Source organism: Drosophila grimshawi, unplaced genomic scaffold (genome assembly GCF_018153295.1).
Source record: "Drosophila grimshawi isolate 15287-2541.00 unplaced genomic scaffold, ASM1815329v1 contig_1377, whole genome shotgun sequence".
Taxonomy (NCBI): Eukaryota; Metazoa; Arthropoda; class Insecta; order Diptera; family Drosophilidae; genus Drosophila; species Drosophila grimshawi.
In genome coordinates, this window is record NW_025062900.1 from 8,836,391 (window position 1) to 8,850,300 (window position 13,910).

Consider the following 13,910-nt stretch of genomic DNA (forward strand, 5'->3'; position numbering starts at 1 on the left):
CTGTTCTCTTTTTTATTCTTATACACTTGCTGAGGGCATTGTCGCTTTGTAATGAGTCTTTGATAGCAAAAAGTGGTTGGCCAAAACTTAGCAATAAAAAGTTGTAATATGAACTATTTTGCTAATGAAATTCAGTTTTTATATAAGAGAGAAAACACGTTTATACCATATATGTCTTCTTTATATCCGTAAGGGTATTTAATATTCGGCACCATGAACATCGTTTGTTTCTTGTTTTCCTATTTCTTTTCATTTTTTTGACCATTTGTTGGACACGTCTGCAACGTGTTCCACTTCATGGTTCTGTTATTTTAAATTTGTCATGAAAATATTTTGATTGTTGCGTTGCTTGTTTCCACTTCAATTTCTGCTGCCACTTCCTCCCTTCATTTTTTCAAACACACATAGTATTATTATTTTATAACAGTTGTTCAGTTGCCTTTGACTTTACAGTTTGTTGCCACATGCTCCACATGCGTTTTCTAAATTAGATTCTGCGGTTTGCCCTTCTGTTTGCTGACATGTCTATGACAAACACGTAGCGGAGAAATGTTGTGTGTGTGGGGTGTAGCCATTACCCCTTGTCTCCCACACACCCAAATCAATCGACTCGGTTTGTTTGTTCGTCTGCGGTTAGTCACATTTCCAGTTCATTCCTTGTTTATCTAAGCTGCAAAAACAATCGTTATGCGATCCGTACAACTTTGTCTTTGTGCCTGGAAGTGATATTTGCCAAGTCGCTAATTAATTAGACGTCGAACTGTCCAAGGTTGCCTTCGATTCTCTCTACTGGTTGTTAATCGCACCGACAGCAACAACAACATTAACTCTAAGCGACACTTGGCATGCAAATCCGACCCGAAAGATCGAAAGACAGTCGCGTCCATAATCCAATTTAAAAAACCATTGAAGTTGCTTCTCTGCTTCCTTGCTTGCTTCCCTTCGACATAAATCAACACACGCAGCGAAATTCATTTAAAATTCATATCTTGTCAGAATGTAAGTTATATTTTAAGCTTTTTATCGTCTTAAAAAAAAAAATAAAGAGAAAAGAGCGGCTGCAGTTGTCGTGCGACGCGCCTTGCATTACTCATGCCCCGAGTGTGAGCCCAAGCGCAAAACAAGTGAATGAAGCCTCCAATAAGAGGGACATGGCTGTGGGGAGCGGTGGTTGTTACCAACGGGCTCACAGGCTCCAGTCCCATCATTTAGCTAGCTGGGAACAGTGTGGCGCTACTGCTATCAAGTTTTAGGCCTCATTGTGGATAGTTGATTTAGTGCGCTCCGTTAAATTAGGGTTACTCATTGGAAGAGGAAACAGTTTAGGTTGAGAGAATATTAAATAGTAAAAATAATAATAAATAACCAAACTCTATAAACTTTAAATATTTAAAATATCACCATTCTGTATATATCAGTATGTTTGGATAAATAAACTCTTGATTTTAACTTATTTACATTTATTTAAAAATGAAGCAAATTATAATTTTTTTAGCTTCACCCGTTTGAGAACATATTTATAAATATTATCAGCAAGTTTTCAATCCGAAAACATGATCCGATTTAATTTATTGGCTCAGTATATAGTATTTAAGCATATATGTTAACATGAATTATTAATAATTATTATCTTGAGTCACCCTAACGCAAGCAGCTGCACGCCGTCCGTTTAATACTCGCCAAATCTTTGGCCATTTAGGCTGCCTCGCACAATGATTGCTAACAACATCAGCAGTAAGGAAAACAACTCAATTGCCAGCCACGTGTTGCATGTGGCACGAAATTGTTGTTAATAATATTTATGTTGAGTGGTTCAACACCTCCAGTTACAGCAATAGCGCTTTATGGCCAGCCACTGGCCGCAAATGCGAGCTACTTAAAGTCGTCTCATATATCAGTGGCTTTATTACTCAAATGCGTTATAATTCAAGCACAGAGTCTATGGGCCACCTGTTCGGCAGGCGTTGAAGTCGTTATCACGTCTCCGATTCGGGCCGCATTCATATGCCACATACGTGTGCACAGTTCAAACTGTTACCTTATATAAAATGGCATAATATATTTCAATTATATACAATAAAATATTAAAAATATGTATACCATAAAAATTTAATGTTGAGAAATTATAATTCACAAGAATTGTTTTACATGACGCATGTATTTATCATGGTTATGAGTCCAGTTTCACTGGATAAAACAGACATTTTCATAAGATATGTGGGCTGAACTTTGACTTGCATTAACTGGGCTTACAGTCATATCTGTTTGCTTGTAGTTGGCTAACCATTTAATGTTTAATTGTGTGCATTTAAATCGTTAAGTCGTTAACTCTGCACTGCAGAAGCTATGAAAATTGTTGGCCATTAAGTTCGTGGAAATGTCGCTTGCGTTTTGGCCACAACACGCACTTAATGAGCTGCCAACTGGGCACGACATTTTCGCGTGGTTTATTTATAGACAGCGGCAGCAACAAAAATTATGCGCCATATTATGTTGATAATCGTCTCCGAAGCAGCTTAGAACAGCAGCAACAGCAATATACAACGGCAACTGTTGCTCTGGCGCCAGGCAATTTTCTGTTGCTGTTGCACGACGCCACAAAGTCTGCGATTTTTATCTGTAACCTGGCAACTTATCGCGTATTTTGCCTCCTTATGCTGCCAAAGTGGTTGTTGTTGTTGTTATTGCTGCTCTCCTTGGCCATATTTCAGCTTACAAATTGTTCGCTGTCGTGTGCAACTGCGACTGCGACTGGCTGCATTTGCATTTTACTTGCCACAAAATGGTATGCGGCACTTTGCAGTCGCATAGCCAACTGAGCGCTGTTTACAGTTGAGAGAATTGCATCTTATTTGTAATCATGAAAAGCTGTTGTTAAATATATTTGTTGGTTGGTGTAATTTAAACAATTAAGTCAATTTAGTCATATCTAAAAACTGTAAATATTTCATAATTGACAAGTTTTCGGAGCCTAAAACATAAATCTTGTAGAATATATTAGCCAAATGGCAAGGGGCGTGTTTGAATTCATGATCGGTGACTTCATTCAAAATATAAAAAAAAGAAGTAATATTTATAAGTAATATTTTTTCTCTGGACAAACCAAAATGATTTTTTAAGCAGAAAATAATTTTAGTTATGCTTTTAATCAAATTATTTGTGATTCGTTTCACATTAATTCAAGGTTATATATATATGCATATATAACAGAAATTCAGTCTACAGTTTTCTCAAAACAATCTACCATTTTGATTAAAATGCAATTCATTGCTTTTCTTGTGCTCTCTCTGCTGTCTATGGGTGCCTTAACTACGGCTCAATTGCTTTGCAAGTGTCCACTAATACTGCTACCAGTCTGTGGCAGTAATGGGATCACCTACAAAAATGCTTGTCACCTGAAATGTGCCAATAAGGATGGCTCACTAACAATAAGCAAAGACGTAGCTTGCTAGCCAAATTCTGAAGATACCATCTACAATGTAGAGGAAAATTGTAAAGGTTGCCTCATGTTCATATTTAATAAGCATTAAACAAGCAGTGTTTAACAATTTGAAACTTATAAATTATTGTATTTTCACGTAAGCTGTCAACAATTGTCCTCGGCTAAAAATGGGTTGAACATTATTTGATGGCTCATAACGTGCCATTAACTGCATTAAGATGATGGCAATTGTTTGTTGGTTGCTTTCTGTTTTGGTTTTTGTGCCAGGTTAACAACTTAATAATTTATTTGCCCCTTGGTGGTTTTGTCACATGTGTCACGGGCATGTCACTTGAGGCAGACTGTGACTGAGCTGCCACCGCTGACCAAATCGGAGAGGAGCTGTTGGTGGAGACTCTTAAATTATTTATATGCATCATCCACGTGATTTGCATGCGTGGCAACTCCCAAACTCTGACTCTCTGACTGTCTTCGGTGTCGCCGCGTGGCGTCGCGACTGCTTCTGCTTCTGCTTCAGTGTCTGCTGCGCATAAACATGTCATATTATTTTTTTTACTGCCTGATAAGAGCTATGGCCCAGTCGGGCCAGTCAGCCATGGCCAGTGCCCGTGCCGGTGCCGGTGCCTGGCATTTGGCATACTGCACACTTGATACTCGTATTTTTATGATGATGCGTCATAAAAGGGCAACAGCGAAAGCAAGAAGAAAAAAACAAAATAATACGAGAAAATAAATGCAAAGTGAATCGTACACAAATATTTGAAAGGACTTCTGAATTTGAGGATGAGGTTGAGTGGGTGGCGTCAGCTTATCAATGCAAAACAGACGCTTGGCATTAGCTGGCGGCCGACGCGTCCTGTGGGTGGCGGGGTACAGCATTCAACTTTCCACTTCGTATACACAATCACGCCCCCTTGCCACCACTCTCCTCACCCCGACCCGCCTAACCCGTCCCTTTGCAACCGCTCCTTTTTGCCACTGCTGCATTGTTCATGGCGCGTTGAAGCAACCCTTGAGGGATTAAATTTCAACAGTTTTGCCGCGTATTGCGCATTCTTGTCTACTACTTAGCCAGATTCAGAGCTGCACCACCCCTCCACCGTGCCACAAACTGTAAAGTGGCTGCATCTTCTCTATTGCCGACTTTTCAGCGCTCAGCTAAAACTGTCTCTCGCCCGCCCGAAATGTCAATCCCCCTCTGGACTTGAAAGTGGATCTGCTGGCTGGCATTCAGTTAATGAATGTAATCGCCATAAGCTGCCTCATACTCTTAGATGGGGCGAAGTATTTTCCGAGTTTTCCTAATGAGAGTTGAGTGTCTACAAAATATTTGCTTGTAATTTGGTTCCTGAAATAAGTTTTTTTTTTGGGCGAACAGCCACGGAAACATATTTTGAAAGCATGGACTATTCATTTATTATTTAAAGCACTTTTCTGTTTGGGTTAATAAAATGATGCTACGCTCGTTTACATAAAATGTTTTTTGTATTAAATGGAGGAATTATGTTTACCGTATTTCTTTGCTATTTACTTATGATCGTTATGAAGTAGATATAAAATCAAAATCAATTTAATATTGAAAATATCTTTTAAGTCCCGGCAACAACTGAATAAAAATGTTTTACTTTTAAAGTCGTTTAACCAAATGTTTACTGCTGCTTCATTTCTTAATGTCACCGGCAGCAAAAGAGCAGAATGGGAAAAGCAAATGGAAGAGCGACGAATAACAAATACAATAAAATAATCAACAAACAAGACGCAACAAATAAGGTAATGAGTATACGCCGCGTCTGACAAAACAAGATACAGCTGCCCAAAGGGGCGACGTTGAGTAATCAAGGAGTGTGCTGCTGCTCTCTCGTCATTTGTTGATGTTTGTGTAGAAAAGTGAAAAGCATGTAAATGCCTGAGGCGGGTATTATGTGGAAGGGATGCTATGCTATGCTATGCGTCGTCTGGCAAACACTTAAGCAGCTGGACAATGTGTTTGGGTTCATGTCACAGGAAGCGAGAATAATTGTGAGAGTTGACGTCAGACATTGTCAAGGCAGGGCCTTGGCACGTTTCAATGCCAAGTGGGCCGCGGGGCAATAGCAATGGACAACAAAACAGTCGACATGCCTCATTACCAAGAGCAGGAACAGGAAACGAGTGCTCGAGCTGAAGCTGAAGCTGAATCTAAAGTCGGGGCAATTTTAATGCTAATGAATTGAAATTGTTAAGCGTCGGCTGTGGAATACACGGCGAATGAGCAATTTAATTGTTGAAAATGCAAATTAAAATTAATTTCGTCGCATGTCAATGTCAAGTGCAAATGGCGCAATCGTTGCACCGCAACAATAACAACAATGTCGTGTTGATATGGTGTAAAATAGAACTGAGGTTTTCCATTGCGGATTTTCATCATTTGGGACATTCTTTTGGGGGGAATTGGAATTGGTTTTTGTTGGCCGCAGGGCGTGTAACTCATTTGCTGTTGCCAGCCCTTGACTTTGACACGAGCTGAAAACTATAAAAATATATATCATCACAAATGCCATGGTATAGGTATGTGTGTATATATATGCATATAAAATGCGATCCCGCAGGCGTGACTAAAGTCAGCCGCATGTCACTCCATAAAAAACTCTCTTTCTCTCTCATTCCATTGTAAATTGTATTTTTCTCTTCTGTTTTTGTTCTTGGCTGATGTCATTGCTTTATATATAATTTTTTTTTTGCATTTTGCAGACGGAACTCTCACACAATCTGCAACAATTGTCGGAGAAGGCACGTTCCACAACCGAGTTCATACAGCGGCTCAAAGGCATGAGCGACAAAGTAACGGTAAGTTGCAAGTAACTGCGAAATGCAGAAATATATATATATAATGCTTAAATTTATAATTATTTATTTGCTCTCAATTGTTTACCAGGAATCCTGCATTGAATTCGAGCGCGTGGTGCACGCTCAATGCGACGCATTGATCCAGGCCATCCACGAGAGACGCGAGTATCTGTTGGAGGCCATACGCAATGACAAGGATACCAAAATCAGAATACTTAAGGTAATTCACACCTTGAGAATGCTCACATATTTCGTTCTTTCATTTATAAATACTTTTTGTTATTTTTTGCAGGATCAGCAATCGAATTGCACTGGAAAGTTGCAACAGACAACGGGACTCATTCAGTTCTGCATTGAGGCATTGAAAGAGACTGACAGCGCCGCTTTTCTACAGGTTTGTTACAATTGCAGCTATATTTACATATATCACATATATTATTGTAATTATCTGTGTCGAACAGGTCGGCTCTATGCTTATAAATCGCGTGGCCAATACGGATATGACCTGGCACCAGGAGGTCACCAATGCTGCCCCACGTGTCTCGCCCATTGTCGACTTGACCCTAGACGATGCTGCCATCACACGCGCCATTGACAATCTGAACTTTATTCAAATGAAAGGTGAGTAACTTACTAGAATTTAATATTCTACGACATTCCATAGTTAGAATAACCAATCAAAGTTGCTAAAAAAAATGTTGTTGCAAGTAAATAATCCAAAAGTTAACATTAATTAGTTAAGATGCGAGTATCAATTGTGGAAATAATAAATAGTTTTCATAGAATAGTATTATTAATGGTGGTTTCCGTGACTGCCATAACTTTGTCAGAATTGAAACGATTTTCACAAAGAATTCCTTTTTAAATTCCATATCAAATTGTAGTTTTAAATAGCTCTTTTTGGTACTTTTGTCTTAGCTGTAGGGCACCGCCAAGTTATTTGAATGACTCCAAGCTCATTAGACTCAAATAACAAAGTATATTCAACCCCTTTTAGTTGAAAGTTCTTATCTCAAACTGTATTGCTTAACCAGACAGTATCATAAATATTGTCACTAATTGCTACATGATAAAGTAAACTTGCACATGTAAATATCAACACTCTCACACTCTCACACACACACACCCATATAAATTCACACATACTCCCGTTCTCGACGCACTCGAAAGTGTTGAAACAATAGAGTGCACTCATTAAGTGTCATTGGAAAGTACGCTCCCGAGAGTCATATAAAAATTGTTGAGATATTTGGGGGTATTCCCAGGAGAAAAACATACCTAGACTGTATTGTATTTTAAATATAGAATATTTGGTGTAAAGAAGGGGACAAAGTGCAAAGTGTGAAGTATGAAGTGAAACGAACCGCAGTTTCCTTTCTTCGCCTGACAAATTTCTAAGGAAAGAGCCCACACACAGGCACAGAAACACACACACTCCAAAAATAACACACATCACAGCAATTAAAACGAAAGTGTTGAAACTCAATATATTTTTTGATGCGAGTCTGTCTCTAATTTATGAGCGCAACTCAGGCATACAATAAAGAACACCATAATATTAATATGAGTATAAATAATATGATACCTGATATAGCTTATATAATGTGCATATAGATCTGTTTTAAATGTCTTAACTTATTGTGCTTCTCTTTTATCTCGCGCCTGCCCACACATTACACAACATTTTTATGCGCTGCTTGATCTCTCATAAATAAACAAATAAAAACTTTTAAAAAAATATCACATTAGCAGTCAAAGATGAGGATGAAAGATGTCCGGCAGGTGAGCAACTAAAAGCAACAAACAACAACAATAATTAAACAACAATTTACAAAAAACACAACTTTTTTAACTGTTTTTCGTTTTAAAGCATAACAGTTTTACAATTTTTCACTTATTTTCGTTTACGATCAAACAAAATGTTTAATAACAAAGCAAAATATTAAAACCAACAACTTCTTCTTTGGTGCTATAGCTATCACACACACACACACACACACTTTCACACACAATGCAATTTTCATGGTTGGCCATCTTGTGGGCAATTTTTTTTTATTATTTTCTTTGTCTTTATGTTTTTTGCTTTTGTGCCTACGCATAATAATTTTCGCATATTCATTTCAACCACAACCAGAGTAAGCCACAACAAAATTTAAAACAAATAAAAAATTTTGCATTCCGAATTACCCGACAGCACTATACACTGTTCAAAATGCAAAAACATTTGAAATAATAACCATTTTAATGTCAATTATAAAGCTTAAACTGTCAATCTGTGGGAGATATCGGTTTCTGCGCTTTACAACCTCCCTTTGGAGGATAGTAGCAAATATACTTCGTTTCTCTTTTGGAGCACAGTATGAAGAATATAAAAACATAAAGAAGAAAATGCTGTCAAAATATTTCCACTTCCGTTGCGTTCCACCACAAACTGTCAACGGGGCCGACCTCCAAGTGACATAATTTTTTATACGCACATTTATTTTATATTTTTATTATTTTTGCCTTTTGCCCGCCGCACTTCCCCGCCGGCTCCGTTGGCAACTTTATTATTTCACGCTTTGGCTTTCATTTTATATACTTTTCTATGGTATTCTGTGACATTTTTTGGGGTCCTACTGATTCGCCTTGGGCAAGCGCATAGCTGCTGCTTTATCCTTATGCATGGGGTAATATCTTTTTCACTTCTCCCCATTGCCTCGTGCGTTCTACGTTTTCTAATAAATTTCGAATGCAAAACTTTTTACCTGTGCCTCTGACATTTGACAGCTTGGCGCGTTCTTAATTTGACGTCAGCTCCAGTCGCCATTTTAAGACTTATTTTGTGGCATACTTTCGGGAAGCCCCAACGCCAAATTGCTGCCTTTTTCTCTCATTTGTGTCATTCGTGCCATAAATTTTTATTGACAGGCGTTGCTTTTATTGTTTTTGTTATTTTATCGGGCGCGGTACAATTAGTATATGTAAGTACTATATAAATAATGTATGTATAAAGCTTTGAGTTTTATGTGCAAATGGGACACATTTTATGTTAAGAGAAAAGTTCTTCAGTATCGTCCTGTTTATTTTGGTTGTATGTTTTCACTCTTGTTTAATAATTATTTTTATTTTCTTTTTCGAAATCCTTAATTATTGCCATACTTTTCACTCGCTCCATCATACAATTAAACTGATTCAGTTCGAATTGAATCTGCATTTCACAAATATTCATTTTTGTATCTTCAATTATTTATATTGTGCATAAATATACGTACATATTCACCACATTTTCACAATTATTAAATGGTAATATTTTAAATTTTAATTAACTTTTGTTAAGTTATTCAGCACTTTTTATGGCCGGCTGCTTGTACTTATCCCGTTTCTTTCGAAATCTTTCTAGAACACATTTATTTTGAAATTAAATTTATTTTACTAACAAACACAGAAACCAAAATTTGTTGTCCTTATGTATTGATAGAGATATATGTTTAACTTATCTTTCGATTCCCCTGCCGCACTCACAGCCCCCTCGACGCCCAGCATTTTACCAAGCGATTGTTCAGCGGAGAATAATTCAGTGACCGTTGCGTGGAAGCCACCGAATAATCATTGCTTTGTCGAAGGATATGTCCTCGAGCTGGACGATGGCAGCGGCGGTGAATTTCGAGTGAGTGGCCCTTGAGTGTTTTAGTGAATGCAATGAGTGCAGCTTTAACTTTATGTATTCGACATTTGGCATTTGCAGGAAGTTTACTGCGGCAAGGAAACAATTTGCACCGTTGACGGTCTGCACTTCAATTCCATGTACAATGCCCGCGTGAAAGCCTTCAACAGCGCCGGCGAGGGTGAATACTCTGAGCTGATTGGACTGCAAACAGCGGAAGGTGAGTTTGCTATACCCCAATCCCTGCCCGTCACACTATCCGGTACTAGCTTTTTCAATTAAACTCTCTCAGCTTCAAGCTATATCGGTGCTTAGTTCCAGAACCTGATGGCGTTTCTGTTTTGAGCTACTTTGCCAACTCTTTTATAATTTAATCCTTTTCGGTCATGCGCCGAGCCCCTTGACGACTCTTCCTGCCGCCTCCATCAGTTCCATCAGCTTTTTACTCCCTGTCGTTTGTCGTGCTTTGCATGTCAAACAGCCATTGACCCCTTTTGCGCCTGCCGACCAGAGGCGGCTCCATTCGCAATCCAATTCTCACTTGATTGATGCATGCGCCACCTGACAAACACCCCCTCTCCGACTCCGTTCTTTCCCCATTTTGGCCCCCTCCCCCACGACTCTGTCACACTCACCCACTTCAACCGCAGTGCAAATGAAACAGACGCTTCAAGTTATTTAATTTATAAAATTGCTAGCACATTCCTGGTCGTGTTCTGTTTCCCGTTTTATCCAGGCGTTTTATTAGTTGCTCCACGTTAATTTGAAACTTTTAATTGATTATTGCTGGGGTCGCCAGTTGTCCCCGACCGACCAGAAACTGTTGTACACAAGGAGCACGCTAAGACATCGGGCTGCCTAATGCAAATTGTTATTTTATAGAGTGTTTACATTGGGCGCGCGTACGCCTAAATAATTAACGGTTAACCGTTGACGCTTAATGACGCATAACGCTTTTTACGGTGGGTGGTAGATGGGGAGGTGGGCCATCTAAATTGCTAATGGCTCTGGTTCTGGTAATTGAGCTGGGTTAGAGCACTACAAACACCTTGAAAAAAAAATAATTATTGGTAGAATTGAATTAGGAATTTCAGGCACCTAATTGAAGATATTTTAAATTATTCAGAAGGGTTAGTTATTAGATAATACACGGATACATTATATCTATTCCGATACTTTTATATATATTCTGCATAATATACATCGATAGAAAAACAAAGAGAGTGACGTTAAAAAAATTACAAACACTTCAAAATAGTACATGTATTTTCGATCCTATGTCAAATTTCATACATATAGATAATGGATAAAATACTTACTAGTCCAAAGGGTACTATAAGATAACTAATAGATTGTAAACATAAAACTATAAAATAACTGACTAAATTATATATGTGCGTCAATTAAGCGATTTAAAACCCACTTCCAAGACTTATTTATTATCGATAAATGATTCCTAATCATCATAAATTCATATTTCGACCTAAGCAGAGGTAAACAGTAAACTTCTAGCAGCTTTCGACCACACAATTATCTTGAGTGGTCCATAAAAAGACGAGGTTAGCTTTACCAAGAACCATTAACTATTCAATGCAGGCCTCGTTGCAAGCCGCATCATCATCACCATCAACATGATGGTCATAATGAACAACAGCAACATTCTCATGTTGCCTTAGTTGGCTTTAGTGGCATTCCCTTGGCGACTTGGCTTTGGCCACTTAATGCGCCACAACAATAAAAGTAAATTTAATAAAGTACTCGGACTCTGCTCGTGGCATACTTTGCGGCGCATAACAGCACAAACTATCGGCGACTACATCGGCCATTGCAATGGATCCAATGCCTGCAACTGGACCTACTCTATGCACCAAGACTCTCAATTCCCAGCCACTGGCCACTTGCCACTCGCCACTTGCCCAGGCCACTTGAGCTTTGACAATAGAGAAAATTGCAGGCTCATGCTGCACGCTGGTTCAAGAATAAAGAAATGACCTAGAATGGGGCTAATAAAAATATAATTTCTTTTCCGAGATAACATACCTGAAACACTAAGAATGTGATGGCTTATAGTGGTACACTGTAATTATTCAACATTAATTTAAAAAAATTAATTAGCTGCAATTGCTGCAAGTTTTACAATTTCAATTTCGATTCAATATGTAATTAAATAAGTAAACAAATATTTATTAGTAAGTTTTTAACGGAGCATGAAACAGTTGGCCTGATGTGGTTTGAGTTACAGAGCAAATGGTTTTCCACGTAGCTTGAACCACTGTGCATCATAGTAGTTTGTCGCTGTTCCTCGCTCATCGCTGAACCACTGTGGAGTATGGTACTCTGTGGCAGTTGGTTTCTCCTCGCTGATCCAGATTCTATTGCAGCTGCCCCATTGGAGACTGTGTTTTTTTTTTATTTTATTTTTTTGCTAGTTTGTTACTTGAGTTCTCAGTCATTATTGTTGTGGTTGTTTCTCTCCTCTTGCAGTGGCCTGGTTCACGTTTGATCCCGTATTGAGCGGCGGAGCCGGCTCTGGACTAATCTTTAGCAAAAATAATGCCACAGTCTCTGTTGAGGGCTGGGAGCATCGAGTGGCCCTCGGCTCTGTGGGATTCTCGCGCGGCGTCCACTACTGGGAATTCACCATTGACAACTATACGGCGGACACGGATCCGGCATTTGGTGTGGCCCGCATCGATGTGGCCAGGAACAAAATGTTGGGTAAGTACAAAACTAAAAGGAGATGATGGAAATTGTGAGAGGAAAATGGGAAATGCTCTCAGTGGGTTACTGAGTCCATTTGAAATTCAATTAAAAAGACGACTGCCCCAATCGAGGGGACAGAAACCACTTGAAAAGCTTTCAAAAACTTTGCGCCCATCCCAAAAGAAAAAAGCTGGTAAAGTGCAACTGAAATCGGTACAACAAATAGATTTGCAGCGCCACCTAGCGTTGACAAAAGGCCAATCGTATGCACCAAACTTTTTAGCTAATAAGTAAGTGACTGAAATTCCACGATAAGGACAAACAGAGAGAGAGAGATGTAGAAAGAGACGGACGCAGACGCGTCGCTGCTACAAAACTTTACCATTTCGCTCCGGCCAATATATAATGGCAAATCGGAGGCGTCATGTGGATTGGTGGGCGTGACGAAGAAAGTTTAGCCGTTTCTTGTTGCGTGTGCGTGAAACTTTTGGCCAAGAAGTTTCAGTTACCAAACGACGGCTTCCAAGTATCTGAGACCGTCTGTCTATCTGCCTCGCCGTCTGTCCAAGTGTAGGTAGGTGGTGCCAGCAAACACAAACAAAAGCAAGCGAGACGCCTGAAAGCAAATTGATTGAAAATGCGTCTGGGATGGAGGATTCATGTGGGTCGAAAAGGGGGGGAAGGAAAGGGTTGTGGGATTGTTAGACAGACAAAAGTAATTAAAAGTGCGACACTTCAAGTTTGAGCGTGACAAAAGTTTATTTGTGGATTCGCCTTCCATCTTAAATAATTCGCAGACTTTCGCAATTTATATTTAAAGCTTCGCACGCGCCATTTAACGCATGCCACGTCCCGGACGCCTCGACAACGGCAACTGCAACTCGCCTCGCAAGTATTCAAATTAAATTTTCATATCCAAACGCCTCAGAGCGAAAATGTGCAACTTTTGCACAGGTGGCAGCCTCAAAGCGACTGACATTGACACCAGCAATGCAATTTTGCCAAGTAATTTTACGATTTGTTCTGCTTAGTTGTTGTTGTTCCACTTGTCTTATTAAAAAAGTGAGGGACAGCCCGGTAACGAAAGAAAAATGCATCTGGCAAGGGACTAAAACTTTAAGTAAGAGTAGAAAAAAGAAAGAGAAAATGAAAACTGGTGACTAAACTTTCAAGTGAAGTACAAAGTCTAATAATATAATGCGAAACTGTTCTAAAATTCTATTGAAAGTCGTGCAAGCAAAATGCCAAGAGAATAAAACTCGTGCAAGTAGAGTGAGAAAATGAGAGTTAGTG

General features: G+C 39.1%; 1 protein-coding gene across 3 annotated transcripts in view; it reads left to right on the forward strand.

Moving 5' to 3' along the window:
- Positions 1 to 13,910, forward strand: part of LOC6561659 (E3 ubiquitin-protein ligase TRIM9) — a 90,045-nt gene that overhangs the window by 75,349 nt on the left and 786 nt on the right. Inside the window, exons 2-9 of one of the 3 annotated variants that reach the window (XM_032736258.2) lie at positions 6,173 to 6,268; positions 6,357 to 6,488; positions 6,561 to 6,662; positions 6,730 to 6,889; positions 8,018 to 8,050; positions 9,775 to 9,917; positions 9,996 to 10,134; positions 12,399 to 12,632. In XM_032736258.2, coding sequence (XP_032592149.1) covers positions 6,173 to 6,268; positions 6,357 to 6,488; positions 6,561 to 6,662; positions 6,730 to 6,889; positions 8,018 to 8,050; positions 9,775 to 9,917; positions 9,996 to 10,134; positions 12,399 to 12,632 — 1,039 coding nt within the window. The remainder of the gene's footprint in view (positions 1 to 6,172; positions 6,269 to 6,356; positions 6,489 to 6,560; positions 6,663 to 6,729; positions 6,890 to 8,017; positions 8,051 to 9,774; positions 9,918 to 9,995; positions 10,135 to 12,398; positions 12,633 to 13,910) is intronic. The other 2 variants (XM_032736259.2, XM_001988700.3) reach the window with 2 other exon arrangements.